Below are 21,269 nucleotides of genomic sequence, written 5' to 3' on the forward strand. Positions count from 1 at the left end.
ACCCTCTCTTCCTAGTTCTGTAGTAGCCTCAGAAACCAATGGCCTCACAATTATGGGAGCTAAGTACACTATGGTAGTCCAGCATCCACTGGAGAGGGCAGCATGGATTTGCACCTGCCTAAATCCTCCATCCAGAGTACTGTCATGATGTAATCCCTGGCAGTTTACTGAAAAAATTTCAGTTTCTGAATTTGTCTTTATTTTGACCTTACTCAGAACTCCCTCTGTGCAATCTTGTATCCAGGTTCATTAATCTATTGAAACAATCAGCAGCAATTGTTTAACATTGCAGCTGCCTGAGGCAACATAGCCAGTTGGGGCTGATAGGTCACTGATAGTGACCAAAAATTAAAAGGAAAAAACAGGTAAAGGAACTTTGAAAATCTCTGACATATTCCTGGAATTTTAAATGGCATGCACATATGCAGGACTAAGTGTATGACCAGGAAAATCTGGAGAAGGCCCTACTCTCTCACTTGTGGCTGATCTTGAAGCTCTGCAAAAGCAGGGAATTGTAAATGGCCTGTTGGAGTGTCAAAGGCACTCTCAACAAAAACAAAGTGCCCCTTGGCAAAGGCAGGCAAGGGGACCTGTAGGGTTCAGTGCATTTAAGAAAATCTCTGTCTAATCATTAGCTGACCACTAAGCTAATCAGGCAGAGACTTCAGTGGCTGCGCACAGCAAAGAAAACAGAATTTGTCCAGGAAAGTCTCGAAATAAACTTCAACAAACCACAACAGCAAACTGCAACAGTAACAAACCACAGGGAGGAATGAATCTGATTTCTAGAGTTGCCACATTATATTCTTTAAAAAGTCTAGTTCCAGGGGCCTCCCTAGTGGCGTAGCAGTTGAGCACAGCGCTGTGAAGCTGTCTGCAGCCTCCGCAGTGCGGGTTCGATCCCAGCTGGCTGGGTGAGAATCCCACATGGTGAGGCGGACCTCTCCTGTCTCACCTGCTGCTCCCCTCATTAGTGTAATTCTGTCGTCTGCCTGTTCTGCTCCCTGCTCTGTCTCTGGTGAATACTCTCACCCTCCTGCGCCCCTCATTAGTGTAATTCTGTCGTCTGCCTGTTCTGCTCCCTGCTCTGTCTCTGGTGAATACTCTCACCCTCCTGCGCCTCTCTCTGGCCTGTACTCCAGCTCTTGTATAAAAATAAATAAATCTTAAAAAAAAAAAAAGTCTAGTTCCAACAACAACAAAAAGTATAAGGCAGGCAAGCAAACAGGAAAGTGTGGTCAATGTGCCTTTAAAAAAGCAGTCAAGGACCTCCCTGGTGGCACAAGGGGTTAAGCACTGCACTAAGAAGCAATCCACAGCCTCTGTAGCACAAGTTCGATCCCTGGCTGCCAGGAAGCAACTCACATGGTGCAGCAGTCCTCTCCTGTATCATCTGCTGCTCCCCTCAGCAGTGTATTTCAGTCATTCTGCCTGTTCTATTCCCCTCTCTGTCTCTGGTGAATCCTCTCATCCTCCACACCTTTGGCATGTACCCCTGTTCTTGCATGCATAAAGAAATAAATCTTTTTTTTTTTTTAAAGATTTATTTATTTATTCATACAAGCACTGGGTACAGCCAGAAGCGCGGGAGGGTGAGAGGATTCACCAGAGCCAGAGCGGGGAGCAGAACAGGCAGACTGACGAAGTACACTGCTGAGGGGAGCAGCGGGCGGCAGGAGGGGTCTGCACGCCATGTGGGACCCTCACCCGGCGGCCGGGGATTGAACCGGCGCTGCAGAGGCTGCGGGCAGCCTCGCAGCCCAGCGCTCAACCGCTGCGCCACCGGGGAGGCCCAAAGAAATAAATCTTAAAAAAAATTTAAAAATCATGTGTAAAGAACTAAAGGGAGTAATGAGAATAATGTCTCACCAAATAAAAAAATTTCAATAAAGAGACAGAAATTATTTCATACAAAAAGAATCAAATAAAAATTTTGTAGTTGAAGAACAAATTAATAATATATAATTCACTAAAAGATAAAAACAGCAGATTAAGATGTCATATGGAGTTGCATGAAGTCATATGAAATTGCCTATACTAGGAGTCTAAAACTAAAAGAGCTAGGGTACTTGAAGACTGGTGACTGATATTGCCACAAAAATTGTATATGACATGCCTGACCTCAGGGAGTCAGAGCCATGTGGTCTATCAGCTTTCCCATCCTGGTTATCTCATGTAGGTTTTTTTTTTGTTTTTAAAGATTTATTTTTTATTTATTTATGAATAGAAGAACTGGGGCAGAGGCCAGAAGTGCAGGAGGTGAGAGGATTCACCAGAGACAGAGTGGGGAGCAGAACAGGCAGATCCACTGAAATACACTGCTGAGGGGAGCCGTGAGTGAGACAGAAGAGGTCTGCTGTGCCATGTGGGTCAGCAACCAGGCTGGGGATTGAACTCAGGAAATCAGGTCTTAGTCTGGCGATAACTGCAGTGGCTGGTGATAGCTTGATAGCACTGAGACTTTAACCCCTGCTCCACCAGGGAGGCCACTCTTTTCAGTTTTTAAGGAAGTTAGAGTAGATTTTGGTATGTAATATATACTGACAGAACACAGAATTTAAGGCAATGCAAAGATGTGGGTCCAGATCCCATTTCCATAAGCAAGTGACTTAGTCTCTCTCAAACTCACGTTTTGTGCTACAAAATGGGAGACTTAGTATCTACTTCAAAAAGGGTTTCCTTTGGGGGTAATCAGTTGGTAGCATACACAGATGTTTAATTATAATACTGTAGCTCTGAAACCTATATAATGTTATAAACCAATGTTACTTCAATAATTTCTATCCCCCTCCAAAAAAAGGAAGGGGAGGCTTCAAGGGGATTAAATGGGTTAACACATGAGTAAGAGCAGGACTTGACAGTTAACAAAACAGTGTTTCTTTCTTTCAGTGAGTTGACTAAGGAGGAAAGCCACTAAACAGACACCATTTAATGAATATTGGAGTAAAACTGGGCTTGAGACAATATTGCTGCCATCCTTACTTTGACCTTGTTTGCTTGAAACCTGCTGACATTAAAATAAGGAGTGACTCTGGGTGATGACCTGCTAATTTGCAGAGGAGCTGATTTGATTTCTCTGTCCCAGTGCAAGGCTGGAGCTCAATGACCCACCACTAAAGTAGAGGCTGCTGAGCAGGTCTGCATATGCTTTGTTGTCTACAATAAAAGAGACTTAAGCCATGCTCAATAATTAACTGACACAGTTAATTAATTAATTAATCTTCTGACACAGTTCAAGGTGGAAAAAGTTATTGGGTTTCTCCCAGCATTCTTTATTTCTTTATTTGGGAAGCAAGGAACCTATATACAAACTATGTACTGGGGAGTCTTGATTTTGACGTGTTCATCATCCTTTTTAAATTTGGGGAACTCCTGGGCTTTAATCAGCACAAATAGCTTTGTCCAGATGATAAACTATCAGTCAAGAAAGTTTTGTGGGGTCCTCCCTGGTGGCCTAGGGGTTGAGTCTCAGGTCTACCACCACGGCTGCCCACTATGAAGGCCTGAGTTCGATTCCTGGCCAGGGAAATGACCCACACAGTGCTGTAGACTCCTGTCTCGCCCACTGCTCCCCTCAGCAATGTATTTCAGTAGATCTGTCTGTTCTGTTCCTCACTCTGTTTCTGGTGAATCCTCTTACTCCCTGCACCTCTGGCCTATACCTCAGTTCTTCTATGCAAAAATAAATAAATAAGATCTTTTAAAAAAGGAAAGTTTTGCCTGAGAAAAGAGAATCTGCAAGGGCTTCACTCTTTCTTGTGGTCTCTGGGGTCACTAAGGCAAGTCTGTTATGGCAGCTAAAACATTCTGGCTCATACACAATAGAGAGCTCCAAAGATTTTATTTTCAGGGTCTCCAAGTGAGCCCTTTGGTTATCTGAGCATTTGTGGGAGTGGGGAGTCAGTGTTTATCTTTGTTTAGTCTGCTCCTCACAAGGTTACAAAAACTAAAGCCACTAATGAATGCAGCAAGAAAAAAAAAGAATAAAAAATTTGAAAACAAATGACTACAGTTTAACATGAAAAGAATAATTAGAAATCTAACAGTTATATATTTAAATAAAATGAAAGCATTTGTAAGTCCCTGGAAGAAATTTAAAACAAGCAAACAGAATTTAATGCACAGAATATGATATCATTATATCAGGAATCATCTCAAGAAAGAGAGGTCTCTAAAGTTGGTGAGCTCAGCAATCATTCTGTTGCTAGCACCACAGCCGCCACCATATGTAGACAATACACCAGCAAAATTTCTAACTGGGGGGCCTCCCTGGTGACGCAAGGGGTTAATAATGACACAGCCTGAGAAGCTGTCCACAGCCTCTGCAGCATGAGTTCGATCCCTGGCCAGCCAGGGAGAAACCCACATGGCGCAGCAGACCTATCCTGACACGCCCGCTGCTCCCCTCAGCAGTGTACTTCAGTAGGTCTGCCTGTTCTGTTCCCCGCTCTGTCTCTGGTGAATCCTCTCACCCCCCCACACCTCTGACCTGTACCCCACCTCTCTTGTATGCATAAATAAATCTTTCAAAAGAAATTCTAACTGGTTTTATTAAGATGAGCTGCTACAACAGGTATACAACAAAGGAAGTACTGAGTTGCAAAATGCAGAAAACTTTGCTAAAAGAACTTTTACTCTCTTATATAACAGGAGGCCTGAGGTGGTATCTGGAGGTTGGTTAATTTTTCAATGACCCTGGATCTTTTCCATCTTTCTTCTCTGTCATGTTCAACTTGTTGGCATGTCCTCTCTGCTTGACTCCACTCATGGTCACAAAATGGCTGCATAGTGCTGGATGCCACAGATAATGTCCAAAACGGAAATAACTTCTCATCCAAATGGGCAATATGCACGTATAAAGGCTTCATTTAAATAACAAGAGGACTAGAAAAAAAATACAAAAAAGCTGGCTCCCTGAGTATTAGTGTTCAAAATCAATCTTTTATTTACATATAGTGTTGGCTACTCCAAAGGGTTATCATACATTAGCCATAAGAGTCTTTTGAGGGAAGACAGGATCCAAATTAAATGATAGAGGCTTACCACTCTCACCTTTGCTTGAAGTCTTATCAGTCCCTTACCCACACCACTTCTGGATTTTCTGAGTTTCCTGGAAAGGAGTATATATATATATATATATATATATATATATATATATATATAAATGAAAACAATTACTAGATTAGATGCAAAACTGATTTAATATTCCACAGGGGGAAAAAATAATAATAATGACTTTGGGATTGTATCTTCAAGGTTATACAAGAGCAACAGCTTATCAATTCCTACAGCTTAATTTTACAGAACTATAAACTCTGTGCTTTTATCAGTAGTGGACAGTCAAATATACCATGACAACAGTTATATTCCTGAAAGTGTCAGATGAAAGTCAAGCAGGTGTATTAGAAAAGCTCTAGCATTATATCTTTAAAAAATCACTATTATGTGTTTTTAAAAGTTTGCATAAATTTTTCTTTCAGATACAACTTGTGTTGCATGCCTAACCAAAGTGAATGAGGACAGTTTAACTGACTTAAAGATTTTTTTTTTCCAAACTGAAGATTGCAACCATTTAGTAGGATAGTAATCAATGTAGTAAGATTGCAACCATTTAGTAGGATGGTAATCAATGTAGTGTACGGTAAGCAGCATTTTTTAAAAATGATATTAAATATCAGACTGTATTAAACATAAGATCAAGGTTTTTTTTTAAATATTTATTTATTTATTTATTTATTTATTTATTTACACAAGCACTGGGTACAGTCAGAAGCGTGGGAGGGTGAGAGAATTCACCAGAGCCAGAGCGGGGAGCAGAGCAGGCAGAAGGACTGAAGTACACTGCTGAGGGGAGCAGCGGGCAGCAGGAGAGGTCTGAGCGCCATGTGGGACCCTCCTCCGGTGGCCGGGGAGCAGCCGGGGATTGAACCGGCGCTGCAGAGGCTTCGGGCAGCTTCGCAACCCAGCGCTCAACTGCTGCGCCACCGGGGAGGCCCTAAGATCAAGTTTTATGTGTGTGCATATGCATGTGTGTGTTGGATTATAAAATGTAGTTCCTAATATGGGTAATGATGAAAAAGTTTGAAAGATCACTTAAGACTCATTATGGAGCCTGCAAAGGAAACCCCATAAAACAAAATTGCTTGGGAAAAAATGATTAGAATCAGTCTTTTGCCCTTGAGGAGAAGCTGGGAACAGCTGTTAGGTAGAAAACAGCAGAGCTGGCTATGACAGGAGGCTGGCAGAGTGGTGCTTGATTCTGTTACCCTCATCCTCAAACTCTATGAACTCAGAGAAATGTCTTACACACCTTGGGTGCCATGTGACTTTAAGTGACCCTTACCTGCTTCATTGTTTCAAACTCAGGATGGCCCAAATACCATAAAAGCCATCCTTTATTTCCCTTTGTGATACTAGTTTTCCAAATACCTGTTTGCCTTCACTCACCAAGTTAACAGAAATTTTATCTGGGCACATGCTCACCCAGCTAAAGACTACATTTCCCAGCTTCCCTGGAGCTAGGTATGATCATGTGACAATAAATGCTGGTGATGCAACCTGCAGGAGTGATGTACACAAATTCAGGACATGTCCTTAAAGGATGATTAGGCCTTGCCTTTCCTCTGCCTCATTCTGCACCATGGAGTAAGGATTCCTTTGGGAACACATGGAAAAAGGCAATACCTTAGAGATGGAGGAGCAACAAAATAGGAATTGGCCAGGTCCCTGACAGGTGCTACTATACCAACCCTGGATTATTACACCAGCAAGATATTAAACTTCTTTCTTGTCTATGCCATGGTATTTTGAGTCCCTATTATGGCATCTTATAGCTATATCTTACCTAATATCCTCTCAGTAGAAAATGGTGGGAGTTTAAGGGCTAAGTTACAGCTACTTGGCACATCTGATTTTAAGGACTTTAAACTGTCACTCTCAGATGGTGACTGTCCTAATGTCTGGGTTCCAAAATCCAGCAGGATGAGGATCAGACAGAAGGTGAGAGAAAAATAGTTCCTGCTCATGACAAGAGCTACTTAGATTAGGCCAAAACATATGATATTGTTGTGTTTTTAGGTAAAAAAAAAAGTCAAATATTAGTAAGTTTAGCAATTTCTTAAACTTAATAGAAGTAACACTGAACTTTTCAGATAGGACACTCAGAATTCATCAATGTCTGGTACTTCAACAATTGTCCTTTCTAAAGGGCCTAAGCTGAGAGCCCAATCCTGGTGGAGGGCCCCAAAATGCACACATGGACTAAGAGTCCATGATATCTTTAGCCTGACTTCAGGTTGTGACCAGAGATGTTGACAAAACCTTGAGAAATATTATGAAGCTAACCAGATGACTTATAACTCTCTCAAGACAGACAAAGCGAAAACAACAAAGTAATGGCAGTTGGCCATGGTTTTTGGTTGGGGCTTTGTAGAGTTTGGGAGGAGGCAAGAGTCAGGTGATGGTGTGACCTAAACTCCTATGTGTGAGCTACAAAAGCAGTCTCCTTTTATGGAGCTCACTATGTTCCATATTGCAGCTGACAATCTCTTCCTGACCCCCAGTCAGTTAGGGCAGTATGATGGTTTGGCAGATGGCGAGTCTATAGTTTACATCTTTTTTTTTTTTTAAAGATTTATTTATGCATACAAGAACTGGGGTACAGGTCAAAGGTGTGTGGAGGGGGGGTGAGAGGATTCACCAGAGACACAGTGGGGAACAGAACAGCCAGGCTGACTGAAATCTACTGCTGAGGGGAGCAGCAGGCAAGTCAGGAGAGGTCTGCTGCGCCATGTGGGTAGCCCCTTGGCTGGGGATCAAACTTGTGCTGCAGAGGCTGTAGATAGCTTCATAAGTTGCATCTTAACCCCTTGAGCCACCAGGGAGGCCCTCCTATAGTTTACATCTTACAGGCCCACCAGTATGATGAACTCTGATTCTCTTGGCCTTGATTTCAAATTCCTGGGAAAGAACCTGATTGGTAAAATAGAGCAGATGTCCCTGTGCCCTGTGCCTTGCTTAGCCCATTCTGACTTTAGCTGCCACTGTACAGAACAGCTTCCATGAGACATGATGGCTTCCCATCTCAAAGCCCAGTGTCAGTATTTCTGCCTCAGAGCTTTCATTCAAAGCTTCCCATAGCTCAATAGTGTTGTACCCAGTGCAGGTTGGCATTGCAAAGTGGATTGGGGGGAGTTACCATCCCTAGCAGCAACCTCCAACTTCCAGAAGGAAGGAGGTAACCCAGTGTCCTGTCCTATAGAGGAAAAATTCTGAGGTACATTCTATATGATTCCTCCTTAAGTTCTCAGTAGAACTGAGCTCCTAAAACCAGCACTTTTTTTGTTTTCCTTTCTTCTCTGTCCACTGCCCCGTGTCCAACATTCCTACTCTGGCTATAATTACCCCTCACCTGCACCAAAATCTTTGTTTCAGGCTATGCTTTGAGGAGTACATGAACTAGATGCCCAACACAGGTCACATCACCACTCCTGAACCAATAATCTTTGGCAAGGGCAGAAACAGGGCTGCCTAGAGTTGCCCCAAGGTGTGAGGGCAGGCTGAAGGAGGCCACTATCAAAAAGTCCCTGAAGGATTGACCATCTGAATGTTTTGCATAGAGGCAAGCCAAGAAAAGTTTTGACTTATCTTTAAGAAATTTTCTGAGTATTCTGTTCTGGGAACAGAATTTATTTTTTCCATTTTATCTTTTCAGTAATATAGTGGGAGGTTAATTATTTTAAAATATAAAATATCTCCAAACTAACCTCTCTACTAAGCTCTCATTAATTCTAAGCACTGGCTCTTCCTTGGTTCAGATCATCCTTATTTCCTGCCTGATTACCATGACAGACTGCTACCTGGACTCCTTTCTTCCAATCTCATACTACCTCCAATCTGTTCTCCACCCCGAAGCAAGTAGCTTTCCTAAAATACAAACCAGATCATGTCACTACCCTGCTTAAAGTTACCTAAAGCTTCTCCTTATAAGTGTGCTCAATTTAATAATGCTAATGTGGTCTCTACTATCTGAAGTGATCTGGCCTCCAGTTCTCCAGCTTTATCTTCTGATTGGCTGCCTCTTACTTCCTGAGATTCAGATGCCCCAAACTTTTTTTTGTTAAGATTTATTTATTTATTTATTTTTAATTTATTTATACAAGCACTGGGTACAGTCAGAAGCGCGGGAGGGTGAGAGAATTCACCAGAGCCAGAGCGGGGAGCAGAGTAGGCAGAAGGACTGAAGTACACTGCTGAGGGGAGCAGCGGGTGGCAGGAGAGGTCTGCGCGCCATGTGTGACCCTCCTCCGGTGGCTGGGGAGCAGCTGGGAATCGAACCAGTGCTGCAGAGGCTGCGGCGGGGGGGGGGGGGGGGACAGCTTCGCAACCCAGCGTGCTCAACAGCTGCGCTGCCCCAAACATTTAAAAGAGGGCCTCCCTGGGCCTCCCCTGGTGGTGCAGTGGTTGAGTGCTGGGCTGCGAGACTGCCCGCAGCCTCTGCAGCACCGGTTCGTTCCAGGCGGGCGAGGGTCCCACCAAAAGAAAAAAAAAAAAATAGAGGGCCTCCCTGGTGGAGCAAGGGGTTAAGACGTGACCTATGAAGCTATCCACAGTCTCTGCAGCACGAGTTCTATCCCTGGCAAGGGAGCTACCCACATGGCACAGCAGACCTCTCCTGACTTGTCCACTTGCACCCCTCAGCAGATTTCAGTCTGCCTGCCTGTTCTGTTCCCCACTCTGTCTCTTGGGAATCCTCTCACCCTCCCACTTCTGGCCTGTACCCCAGTTCTTGTATGCATAAATAAACAAAAAACATTTTTTTTAAAAAAAGCTCATTTAAAAGAACTTGTTTTCTTTAATCACCAGGTCTTTGTCCCTGCTGGTTCCTCTGCCTGGAATACCTCAGTCCTTTCCCCCTTGGCCTTCACCTAGCCAACATCTACTCACTTTTCAGGTTTTGGCTTAGACAAAATTTTCCCACCCCAGAATGGGATTACCCATAGTGTACTGCCATATTGTCATATTGTCTCATCTTTGACAGTCAAAGATAAGGATGTAAGAAGCAGACACTGCACCAAAAGTTGGACAGGGAGTGGAAGGGGAAGAGAGGAGTGTTTCCTCATTTCCAATTGTTGCATGAGTTATCTCCTCATTTGGGGAACATGGTTTAACTCAAAGCTTATTTCATTCCTTTATTTATCCCAATTGTGGGAAGATAGAATGTAACCAACCACAGCACATGAGCCATGTGAGAAGCAGAATGTGCTGAAGGAGAAGGACTTAACTTGGGGCTCCCTAAAGTAAAGCATCAATCCAATGACTCTTACGCTTTGTCAAGTTTAATAAGCGCTCAGAATATTCTAGCCTACTGTTTTCAAGGTGTACTACACGGACAATCTGTGTCAGAATTTTCTCAAGGTTTTCTTCCTAAACCAGAAACCTCAGGGTCCAGGAATCTGTACTTCAAAGCGGCGCTGTAGATTTAGATTCACATCCAAGAAGCACATAATTCTAGGCACTGCGCTGGGGGTGCCAGGGGCCTAACACTGAACAAGCTGAGCGAGGCAGGTGGCTCCTGAATTCCCAGCATATTTATGTGTGTGTGAGAGGGGGCGGAGGGGAGCGCAGCTGATTACAATAAGGTGATACCGGTGCTGAGGAGAACCAGGGAGCTCATATAGCAGATGCGCTTAGCCCAGACCAGTCAGGGAAGTTCTACAGGAAGGGCATCAACGCTTAATCTGGAGCCTGGCAGCTCTGGAGAGAATTCTGGAGCTCAGAGAACCCTGGGAGAGCCCAGCTCCCGGAGAGTGAGGTCGACGGCGGCCGTGAACGAAATGGCTGGAGGGAGGTTGTGGAGAGAGAAGCAGACGAAGAATCGAATTGTGAAGGACCCCACACCACCCCGGCCTTCCTTCTCTATAATCTGGCATTGCCTTTACTGGCCGTCTCGCGCTGCGCGGGGCGAAGCCGGCGCCCAGAGTCGCGGAGCCGCGCGCCCTGCGTCACTCACCTGGGGACCGCCGCGCCGCCCGCTGGGCCGGGGGGCGGGGCTCCAGGGGAACTAGCCCCGCCCACCCCGCTCCGCCGCCCGGAGACTGCGCAGGACGTGCCAGCCCTGCGCAATGACGTCAGCGCGCCCGGGCGCGAGGGGAGGAGTGGGAGCTGCGGACTGGGAGGTGCGGAGGCTCCGGTCAACCCGGCTGGACCGGGGAGAAGAAGGGGCAAGGCAGGGGGCCCCCTCCAGAGTGCTGGGTCGCGAACCGGGCCCGGACCCGAAGCGGGAGCCCCAGAGGCCCTACTCTAGCTTCTTCTCCCAGCAGGCTCCGCCCCGTCCGCCCGGGCGATGGAGTTTCCGGACCTCGGGGCGCACTGCTCCGAGCCTAGCTGTCAGCGCCTGGGTGAGGGGCGGAGCAGCCGGGGGGCGGAGCCAGGCGGAGAGGGGCTGGGGGCTGCAGGTGGGGCGAAGGGTGGGCTTCGGGGCTGGAAATACCGTGGAGGGCGGGGCTCCAAGTTGGGGGCGGTGGCTGAGGGGGCGTGGCTAAAGAGGTAGTGAGCCAGCGTAGGGGTGCAGTTTGTTGTGATTAGGTGGCGCTTACTTTCCCCTGAATGGAAGGCTTGAGTGAGCCGGAGCGTTGTTGAGATCCTACTGGACCTACAATTCGACCTATTTCCTGCAGATTTTCTGCCTCTAAAGTGTGACGCCTGCTCAGGCATCTTCTGTGCAGACCACGTGGCCTACGCCCAGCATCACTGTGGATCTGCTTACCAAAAGGTGCTGGGGCGGTCCTGAGGGTGAAGGGGGGCGGGTGGAGGATGCATGCAGAATCCCTAATCCTTCTGTTTCCCTTTTCCTCTCCTCTATTGTTTTTCTGAGGTTTAGTGCTGGAAACATTGTGTTGGTGGGGGTGACACCCCCTTTCTTTCAGGACCAGAGATTTGATTAGACTGGGATTGAACCAGAGATTGACCCTTTGCTCCTTAACTATAGGATATACAGGTACCCGTGTGTCCACTCTGTAATGTTCCTGTGCCTGTGGCCAGAGGGGAGCCCCCTGACCGTGCTGTGGGGGAGCACATTGACCGAGACTGTCGCTCTGATCCAGCCCAGCAGAAACGTAAAGTAAGCTTTGGAGAGGTTAGCCGTGACCATCTGGATGCATGGAAACCTGAACAGGGGTTGCAGAAAGGGGTCAGAGTTTGAGCTGAGACAAATCTTCTCATTCTACCTCAGATCTTCACCAATAAGTGTGAACGCTCTGGTTGCCGGCAGCGGGAAATGATGAAACTGACCTGTGAACGCTGTGGCCGAAACTTCTGCATCAAGCACCGTCACCCACTGGACCATGATTGCTCTGGGGAGGGGCACCCAACCAGCCGGGCAGGGTAACGGCAACCCAGTCCTCTACTTGAGACCATCCTGCCACTTTGGGGATTGACTCAACCTCTATCATTAAAAGTTGGGGAGCTTCAGCCCTGTCCCCTTTGACTAGGAAAGTCTTGGCTTCCTTTTCAATTACATACTTTCCTAGTTTGTTTGGAGGAACTCTCCTCTGGGCTTCCTGGGTAAGGAAGCATGCTAGCTGATTGCTCTTGGAGGCATGCCAACTATTTTTTCCCTGCAGACTTGCTGCCCTCACCAGAGCACAAGGTTTGGCTTCTGCAGGCACCATCTCCAGCCCAAGTCGGGCCTTGCATTCATCTACCTCTCCCAGCAGGTAGGCCTGCCCATTTCTCCTCTTTTTTCCCCCATTACACCTCAGACCCCCAACCTCTTGAATATCTGCCATAGAGCCACAGCCCAGTCTCCATCACGGACATCCCCACCAATGATTGCTCTGCAGAATGGTTTGGTGAGTTGGGCAGAGGTTGAATGGATAGAAGCAAACGTACACAGAAAGTAAAGTCCAAGGCAACCAGTCTTCTTTCTCCTTTTGCAGAGTGAGGATGAAGCTCTGCAACGAGCTCTAGAACTTTCCCTGGCAGAGGCTAAACCCCAGGTCCCAAGGTACCTACTCTTGTGAAAGAGTGTGGGATGTGGGCAAGGGTTCAATTAAGAGGGATGTCGGTGGGAACACACCCATCTGATGCAGGGTAATAGTCAGGAAATTGGGCTCACCATTAAGCTTATGGGCAGTATGATTTCTGATAAGTTCTTAGACTTGCTAAGGTTTTAATTTCCTCTATAAAATGGGAATAATACTAATAACCTACTTTGTATGGTTGTAATGCAATTGGATGCCACATTTTCATATTATTCTCATCTAACTTAAGCTGTTCCTTCCAGTTCTCAGGAGGAAGAAGACTTAGCTTTAGCACAAGCACTATCAGCAAGTGAGGCAGAATACCAGCGGCAGCAGGTATGGGGATGGGATAGAGATGGGGTCCTGTGCTAGGAGGGAGGGAGGGCTGGGAACCTGGGGACAGTGTTTCTTCCAGTGGAAGATGTTTGGGAATGGTTGTTACCCTTTTCAGCATGACTGCAGACCATGCTAAACTCAAAATGAGGACTGCTTCCTCAGTTCCTTGATGTCCTCCTGTCTTCCCCTATTCTTGCTCCAGGCTCAGAGCCGCAGCTTGAAGCCATCCAACTGCAACCTGTGTTAGGGCCCTGGGCTTGGGGAGGGAGGCTCTGCTGAGAGGACTGTGGCCCTTATACCGTGGGGTCCACAGGGAGAGGAGGCCCAGAGCAGCTGGGAGTGAAGACCAGGAGGACCGATGAGGAGCCTCCAGTGAAAATCAGAAGAAATAGCTGGTGGAACTGAGCCGACAGAAGGCCCTGCCGGCCTCACTAGCTGCCTGGGAGAGAGTGGCTATTTACTGTTCCCTGGTTGGGTCCTTGGAAGGGGCTGGCCAGGGCCCGCACATTCCCCTCTACACTGGAGCTGCCCCCATGTGCAGGGAGCAGGAAGGGACCTGGAAAGAATAAAGGATCTTGGCAAAGACATCAGGTGGTGTGCTGCTTTCCCTTTCCAACCCCACACAGAAGCGTCCTACGAAGAATGCTCATCTGACCTAGGGATAGAGGCCGTTGCAGTAACCTATATCACAAAGTCACGGTGATCCTATCACAGTCCACATTTTTATTCCCCCAAAAGGGCTTTCCTGAAAGGTGCCTTTCCCTCGTGATAGCTAGCACCGTACCCGAAGACCAGGTTAAAACATGCCAGGGAAGAGGGATACGGTTTATTCCCCTCTTGAGGTATCCTTTAGGAAGTGCCACAAGTTTTGTCACTATTTAGTTGGACTTGGGATCTTCAGAGACTTCCTCTTGTCCCTGCTGCTGGAGCTGCCACATGTCCGCATACACCCCACCTCGAGACAACAGAGCTTCATGCCTGGGGCAAGAAAGAAAGCATGAGTTCCAACTATCAGTTCTACCCCAAGAGTCCTCATGACAACCCATAGAGATGACACAGTGGACTGGTGAGAAAAATCCCATCCAGGAACCCCTGGGATTTCACCACCATTTCCTGGGGTCCCCAACTCCAAGGCCCTGTGCTGTTTATCCTGCTTACCGTCCTCTTTCTACAATGCAGCCATCCTTGATGACGAGGATCTGGTCAGCACTGACCACAGTTGAGAGCCTGACAAGTCAAGAGATCAGTTACCCACAGCCCCACTAAAAGTGCAGCCCCTCCCTCCTGCCCCTGACTGTACCTGTGTGCCACTATGATGGTGGTGCAGGAGGTGCAGACTCTGGCCAGTGAAGCTTGAATGGCCCGTTCGTTAGACGTATCCAGTGCTGATGTGGCCTACAGAGAGGGTCTGGGTCAAACAGCCCCTGCCTCCCAAAATCCCCAGAGGAGGGTGGAATCAAACTGCTAGTTGAGGTTTTGGGAATAAAAAAGAACTTGGTCTGAGCTTTGGAACTGTAAGGTGTTTTTGTTAAACACCTTAGCCTTGGTAGGTCTAGCCTTGGTAGAAAACCATGATGGGCCTGGCACGGGCACGGACAGGGGAGAGGGGGTAGGAGGAGGCCTCCTGGGGCCCTCACCTCATCCAGCAGAATGATGTCTGGAGCCTTGAGAATGGCACGTGCGATGGCCACACGCTGCTTCTCCCCACCACTTAGCTTCAGTCCCCGCTCGCCCACCTGCGTCTCATACCCTGTGGACAGTGCCCATCTCCCTCAGGCCAGAGGTAATAAGCTTGGTTTCTGTGATCAGAGGTCGGGGGAGAGTAACAGGACTGAATGGGGAAGGGCAGGGAGTCCACAGGGAGGCGCACCTTCAGGGAAAGCCAAAATGGCCTCGTGGATGCCGGCAGCCTGAGCAGCCGCCTCCACCTCATCATTCCTAGCTGTGACGCGGCCATAGCGGATATTGTTGGCGATGGTGTCATTGAAGAGGACAGTGTCCTGGGGCACAACTCCAATGTGAGATCGGAGAGAATTCTGGGTCACCTGTGGCCAAATGACCAAAGCGCTGAATGGTGAGACACCCCGAGGAGGAATCCTGCCACCTCCCCAAGTCCTAGCTGTGTGGACACGTCACTCAACCTCTCTCAGTCCATCTCCTCACCTCTAAAGGGAAAATGCATTCTCTCCCTGCCTCCCTGAATCACCGCAGATCTTTGTACCTTGGATGGCACCCTACAAATCATTCCGACTACTGGCCGAAGTCAAACGATGCTAGAAAGGCTGAAGTCTCTGACCTCAACTTTTTGCAGGGGTAATATCTCCGTCTCCTCTCCCTGGAGGCGCAGTGCTGGCCATTCTTTCACACCTATATCCCTAAGTCAGTCTTCTCCTAAGCAGCCTTACCTGTGAAATATCCTGCCCATCTATTCGGATGCAGCCAGAGTTGACATCATAGAAGCGAAACAGCAGGCGCAGAACTGTGCTCTTCCCTGCACCAGATGGGCCCACCTATTGCATTGGGAACAGGGAGAATGTTCTCAGATCTGCTGGCTTTCAAGGTTTTCACCCCAAGAGGCCACCCATGTCAATGGAGACAGCCACATTCAATCCTGTGACCCATGAGGCACGGCTCTCTGACTCCACAGCTTGGGACACCAGCTGCCATGGGCAGTGGAATGAGGGAAGTCGGAGACTGCATCAAGTAGATCTCTCACCAGGGCGAGTGTCTGTCCAGCCATCACGGTGAAGGACACATCCTTCAGGGTCTCCTGCCTGCAAGAAAGGAGGTTATGGTCAGCAGACCTTCTGTAGTACTGGAAACCCTTCCAACCCAGAGGGATTACTGGGCCCTGTCCCTCCCTTACTTGTCCCCTGCTTAGGTTCTCTTCTCAGGTGGTAAAAGGGGAGAGCTCACCCATCAGTGTAGCTGAAGTGTACATTCTCAAACTCAATCTGGCCCTTCTGAAAGCGAAGAGGCCCTGCCCCAGGAACGTCCTTCACCTGGGAGAATAGCACTAACATAAGCCTCTGCTACAGGTACGGTGTGTCCTTGACACAGGGGACACCACCACACAGGCTCCAGCTCTCCTGAAGCCACACTCCTCTCTTCACTCACTTCTTTCTCCTCTTTCAGCAGATCAAACATGTTCTCCATGTCAATGAAGTTGGTCTGTATCATCCTGCAAGAAGACGCTAGTTGGGGCTCCTCTGAGCCGGGGAAATGACCACTATGGATAGGTGAAGGCCAGATATCAGTTACCTGTAGTAGGTGCCAAACCAGTTGAGGGGCATGTACAGCTGGATAATGTAGGTGCCAAAGAGCACAAAGTCCCCGACCTGTGCAGATCCAGGAACGAGAACAAGTCAGACTTGTGGGCTGTTACCCTGCCCACTTCCTGTCACCCATCTGCTTCCTACACAAGAGCTCAGGGGCCCAGACATAGGTCCCTCTTTCCTGTCCTCAGCACAGTTCCCTCACCTGTAGCTTCTGCTCACTGACAAAGTATGCACAAAGGAGGGAGCCAGCGAGAAGACCGAATCCAATCACCAGGTTCTGGGTCTGGTTGAGCATCACCAGCGAAGCACTTGACTTCCACTCCAAACCCTGATGACAGGACCATGGAAGGGAGGGGGATCATAGACTCACTGACCATCTCCCAATCCAAACCTGGGCCGTCTCACATTTTATTCCTTTTAGTCCTGGTGATTCCACATGGCCAGGTCACTGCTCTCAGCAAGCTTCCAACTAGCAGCCTCACCTGGTATTTGATGATGGCCTCTTGGTAACGTTCTACTTCATAACTCTCCGCGTTGTAGTACTTCACCTGATGAGTTCAAACCACATTGTGTGACACTGATGCAGCTGTCAGCATCCAATTCTTTCTTCAGATTCCCAATCCCTCCTTCCTAATTTTCAACATCACACCTTGCACACTTCTCCCACCCTCCAGCTCATCAGTCCTGCTGGTGCCTCACACCACTGCCACCAAGGCCTCCATTACCGTCTCAAAGTTTAGTAAAGAGTCCACAGCTCGTGCCCGGGTAGCATTCTCCTGTGTGTTCATGGCACGTCGAAACTTGGTTCTCCACTCAGTGACCACAATGGTGAGGGCTGTAGAGTGACAGGAGGAGGGGAAGGGAGAAGACATCAAGACATCATCCCTAACAGCTGAGACCATATGATGTCTGCTACCTGCCACATACGCATAGCCTGTCACTATAGCTCAGGGACCCAGATTCCAAAGGGAGAGAGCCCTAAGGTCCCCGAGGGAAGCAGCTGTGTTTAAGACATCTCTGCAGCTTGCACAAAGCCTCACATGGTGAACCAATGCAGGTGAGCTACATCTCATTACATGACCCCCCCTTCTTTAAAGATTTATTTATTTATACAAGAGTTGGGGTATAGGCTAGAGGTGCAGGAGGGTGAGAGGATTCGCCAGAGACAGAGCTGGGAGCAGAACAGGCAGACAGACCAAAAACACTGCTGAGGGGAGCAGCGGGCGAGACAGGAGAGGTCTGCTGCACCATGTGGTATCTCCCTGGCCGGCTGGGAAGCGAACCCATGCTGCAGAGGCTGTGGACAGCTTGACAGCGCTGTGCTCAACCAACTGTGCCACCAGGGAGGCCCTCGTTACATGACCCCTTGACCTGCATTCAGTGCGGGCACCTAAGGTATCCAGGATGCTCTTTCTAGGCCTTCCATCCAGGCTGAGTTAAAGTCTACTTGGTAGAGAAGGAGGCCCCCCATCAGGTTGGGGAGCAGCAGGAACCTACTCAAGCCCACTGATCTACAGCCTCGCAGTGCTGGGTCACCCGAGCGTGGCAAGGTTCACAGCCAAAGGCGTCCCCGAATTGTTAGGGAGATGGTTACGCTGAGCATCACTCACTGAGGTAAAGACTCATGCACAGGAACACGATGAGGCCAAACCAGGCATTGAAGAACATGCTGAAGTAGATGATGCCGATGATGATGTCAGCCAGAGTGGGGATGACGTTGAATACCAGGTAGCTGAGGGGAGTCAAATGACAAAGACTCATGGGTTCAGGGCCAGAGTGTCAGTGGAGTGTTTTATTTTTAACAGCAACAGACTGGAATCACCTCAGGAGGTGGATGGCTAGATAAATCATAGCATGCCCAAACTACAGAGAGCTCTGTATCAATGACAGTGACGGAGGGAGGGCTTCACACACACACACACGGTACATCCCCATGAAGCCACTCAGAATGATACCTGAGTCACGATACCACTTGTTTTAAGAAAAACCTCCACAATGCCACAATTCTGAACCCAGACATATACATGTGAAAATGCCAACAAGCAGAACTCACTATACCAAAAAGACTGGGAACCTTTGGATAAGTGAGTGGAATTCAAGAGATTTGCTCTCTGCCTCCATTACTTGGGTTATTACAAGAGCATGAGGAACAGCTCCTCAGCCAGGATGTTCTCTGACAGATTGCACCCCTGCTTCTCCAGCGCCACCCTCCCACACTCCCCTGCCACAAGCTTGGTACCTGAGCAGCCCAGTGACGCTGGATGTGCCCCGGTCCACAATCCTCAGCACTTCCCCAGTGCGGCGCCCCAGGTGCCAGCGCAGTGAGAGGTTGTGTAGGTGGGAGAAGAGGCGCAGCTCCACCCGGCGTGATGTGAACTGCTGCACCCGGATCCACAGGAACGTGCGCAGGTTGCTCACAAAGCCTGGGGGTTGCCAGAGGAGGCCTCAGAGCTGGCCGAGGGGCTGGATGGCATCATCCCAGCACAGACACATGAATGGTCTGTGAGCACCAGGGGTCTGTGGGGGGCACTCTCAGGAGGAGGGGGACGGGCCAATACCAACCAGGGTGAGAATAGAGGCCCTCATACCTGTACTGCCAGTGCCACCCCCCTGGAGGAACTTGAGGAAGACGTAAGTTGTAACAGTCCAGGCTAGGGAGCTCCAAGGTGCCTTCTCAGTCAGCAAGTTCACTATAGAGAAAAAGAGTCAGCCACTCTGGCACCTAGGACTCTAGAAGAAGCTGCCCCTGGCACCAGCCACAGCCTTTCCCCACCACCCAGCTCCCAATTCTGTCCTACCTTTCTCCGTTGGGGCCCCCACCCACCAGGCCAATGAGGGAGTGGAATGCTGGCACTCTTCCTCCTCCTCACCTATGTCCCTATAGAAGATGGGGACCAACACGTTCAGTCCCCGGTCCAATCCCATGAGCCCCAGGCAGATGAGCACCACGAACTGCAGAGCTGGACTCCCCCGAGGCCACAGGTAGCCACTCAGTAGGCGGAGCTTCCTGCCAAGGTCTCTCCAGGTAGACTGAGATGGCCTCTCTGCGGATGGAACCTAGGATGGTGAAATCCATAGGGGAGGAGAGCTCAGAAATCAAAAGGAAGTGCATTTACTGGAAACTCTCTAGGAAAAACATAGGATTACAGCTCCTAGGATTCTTAGTCCCTGAAGTGATCTCTGATGGGATCAGAGAGGCTAAGTGCATAAACTGAGATTTGAGAAAGTGGCAGTTTATTATGGTGGCAAGGAATGATAACAGGGAATGAAATCAGCAAAGACTCTAAGGTTCAGAAATTGAGATGTACCTGGCTCCTCTCTACATCTTGATCCTCTTCATTCACCTGTAAGGTGTAGGACTGGGGCCGAAGTCCAGGGGCCCAGAGCCCCAGGACAAAAAGCCCTCCAGAGACCACATACCTCAGCACCCACAGGCTAAACTGAACCTAGAATGAAATAAGGGGTATCAGGAGGGCCAAAAGCCTACTGTTACTACTTGTAGCAGGGCTGGAATGTGTAGGACACACACCCAGGTCCTCCTCAGGGCCCCGGCATGTAACAGGTTTAAAAAAAAAAAAAACAAACCACAGTGACTCAGCACACACTCCCCACCAGCTGGCTATCAGCTCCCAGACACTGGCTGCCCCTCCCTTTTTCCCTTTCTTACAGGCATTCCAAAATGTGGAGCTAATAAAAGCAGACATGCTGTCTGTCTTCACAGCCCGCCAATGCTTCCCCTCTCCCTACAGGTCCCTCACCTGCTGGCCCAAGTCTGCCCGTGCCCACCACCACTGTGGGTTGTTCCAAGACACCAGGGCCAAGTTCTCCGCTGCAAACGCCACAGTCCAGAGAAGCAAGAGACCTGGGCTGTGCCTGAACTTGATCCAGATGCCCATTGCTAGCTTCTGCCGCGCCTGTCTCCGTTCCACCACAAGCAGCCACAGGCCACAGGCGCTGGCCAGAGTCTTCAGCACAGCGGCCAGCAGTAGATAACCTGGCAGCGGGGACCCCTGGGCAGTGCCCACCCGACCAGCCAGGCTGGCTAGTGGAAGCGCCAACTGAAGCGTGGCCAAAAGCAGCTGCAGCCCGTAGGGAGCCACGCGAGGACCGGCCCCCCAAGACAGTGCATCGGCGCCAGCAAGACGCTCCCGACGTTTGCAGGGAAGTGCCAGCACCAAGGCCAGAGCTCCCAGGGCCATCAGCGCCGAGGGCACCAGCGTGAAGAAGAAGCAGGGACTCAGGCCACCCTGCGTCCAGACCGGGCCCAAGGGCCCTTCGGCCTCGCAGTAGTTGCCCACAGTCACCATGGCAGTGCGTGGCCGCCGGCCAAGGCTGCGGGGGCTGCGGGGCGGGAAAACCGGACCGGCGGTCAGGGGCGGGGCGCGGATGCCCGGGCGTCACGGGTCATGGAGGCCGCGGGCGCCCGCCGCAGGGGTCGCGGGCCCGGGCGCACGTGTGCCCGGCCACGCCGCCCACTGCTTCGCGCACGCGCCGCGCCACGCACTCACGCAGGGTACGTACAGTCTCCGCCCGTCGCGCGTCCGCCCCTCGCAGGCGCCGGGGCCCTCCTGCCAGGGGCCGGCGCGCAGGAGCGTCCGGCGCCCGCGGGATCCGCACGCGTCCGCGGCAGCAG

The 21,269-nt window shown here is 49.4% G+C and overlaps 2 protein-coding genes across 3 annotated transcripts; one reads left to right on the plus strand and one right to left on the minus strand.

The window, feature by feature from the left end:
- Positions 1 to 11,344: 11,344 nt before the first annotated feature.
- ZFAND2B (zinc finger AN1-type containing 2B) lies at positions 11,345 to 13,605 on the plus strand (the record flags this gene model as incomplete). Of its 2 annotated transcripts, XM_084243435.1 has the most annotated exons (9): positions 11,345 to 11,399; positions 11,679 to 11,773; positions 11,990 to 12,121; positions 12,233 to 12,384; positions 12,624 to 12,716; positions 12,791 to 12,851; positions 12,939 to 13,006; positions 13,286 to 13,358; positions 13,561 to 13,605. In XM_084243435.1, 9 exons carry the CDS (start codon positions 11,345 to 11,347, stop codon positions 13,603 to 13,605), a joined length of 774 nt encoding a protein of 257 aa, XP_084099561.1. The 2 variants fall into 2 exon arrangements, with proteins under 2 accessions (XP_084099561.1, XP_084099562.1); XM_084243436.1 differs by lacking the exon at positions 11,990 to 12,121.
- A 631-nt stretch (positions 13,606 to 14,236) lies between these two features.
- ABCB6 (ATP binding cassette subfamily B member 6 (LAN blood group)) lies at positions 14,237 to 20,981 on the minus strand (the record flags this gene model as incomplete). The annotated part of the gene is made up of 19 exons (XM_084227784.1): positions 20,395 to 20,981; positions 19,945 to 20,082; positions 19,507 to 19,693; positions 19,225 to 19,326; positions 18,876 to 19,059; positions 18,247 to 18,368; positions 17,362 to 17,471; positions 17,119 to 17,184; positions 16,839 to 16,964; positions 16,620 to 16,696; positions 16,476 to 16,539; positions 16,275 to 16,360; positions 16,075 to 16,132; positions 15,764 to 15,868; positions 15,229 to 15,403; positions 14,996 to 15,108; positions 14,659 to 14,753; positions 14,517 to 14,585; positions 14,237 to 14,336 (listed from the first exon to the last, which is right to left on the minus strand). Exons 1-19 carry the CDS (start codon positions 20,941 to 20,943, stop codon positions 14,237 to 14,239), a joined length of 2,526 nt encoding a protein of 841 aa, XP_084083910.1. The 5' UTR covers positions 20,944 to 20,981.
- Positions 20,982 to 21,269: the final 288 nt, after the last annotated feature.

This window comes from Talpa europaea, assembly GCF_964194135.1.
Source record: "Talpa europaea genome assembly, chromosome: 1".
Classification (NCBI taxonomy): domain Eukaryota; kingdom Metazoa; phylum Chordata; class Mammalia; order Eulipotyphla; family Talpidae; genus Talpa; species Talpa europaea.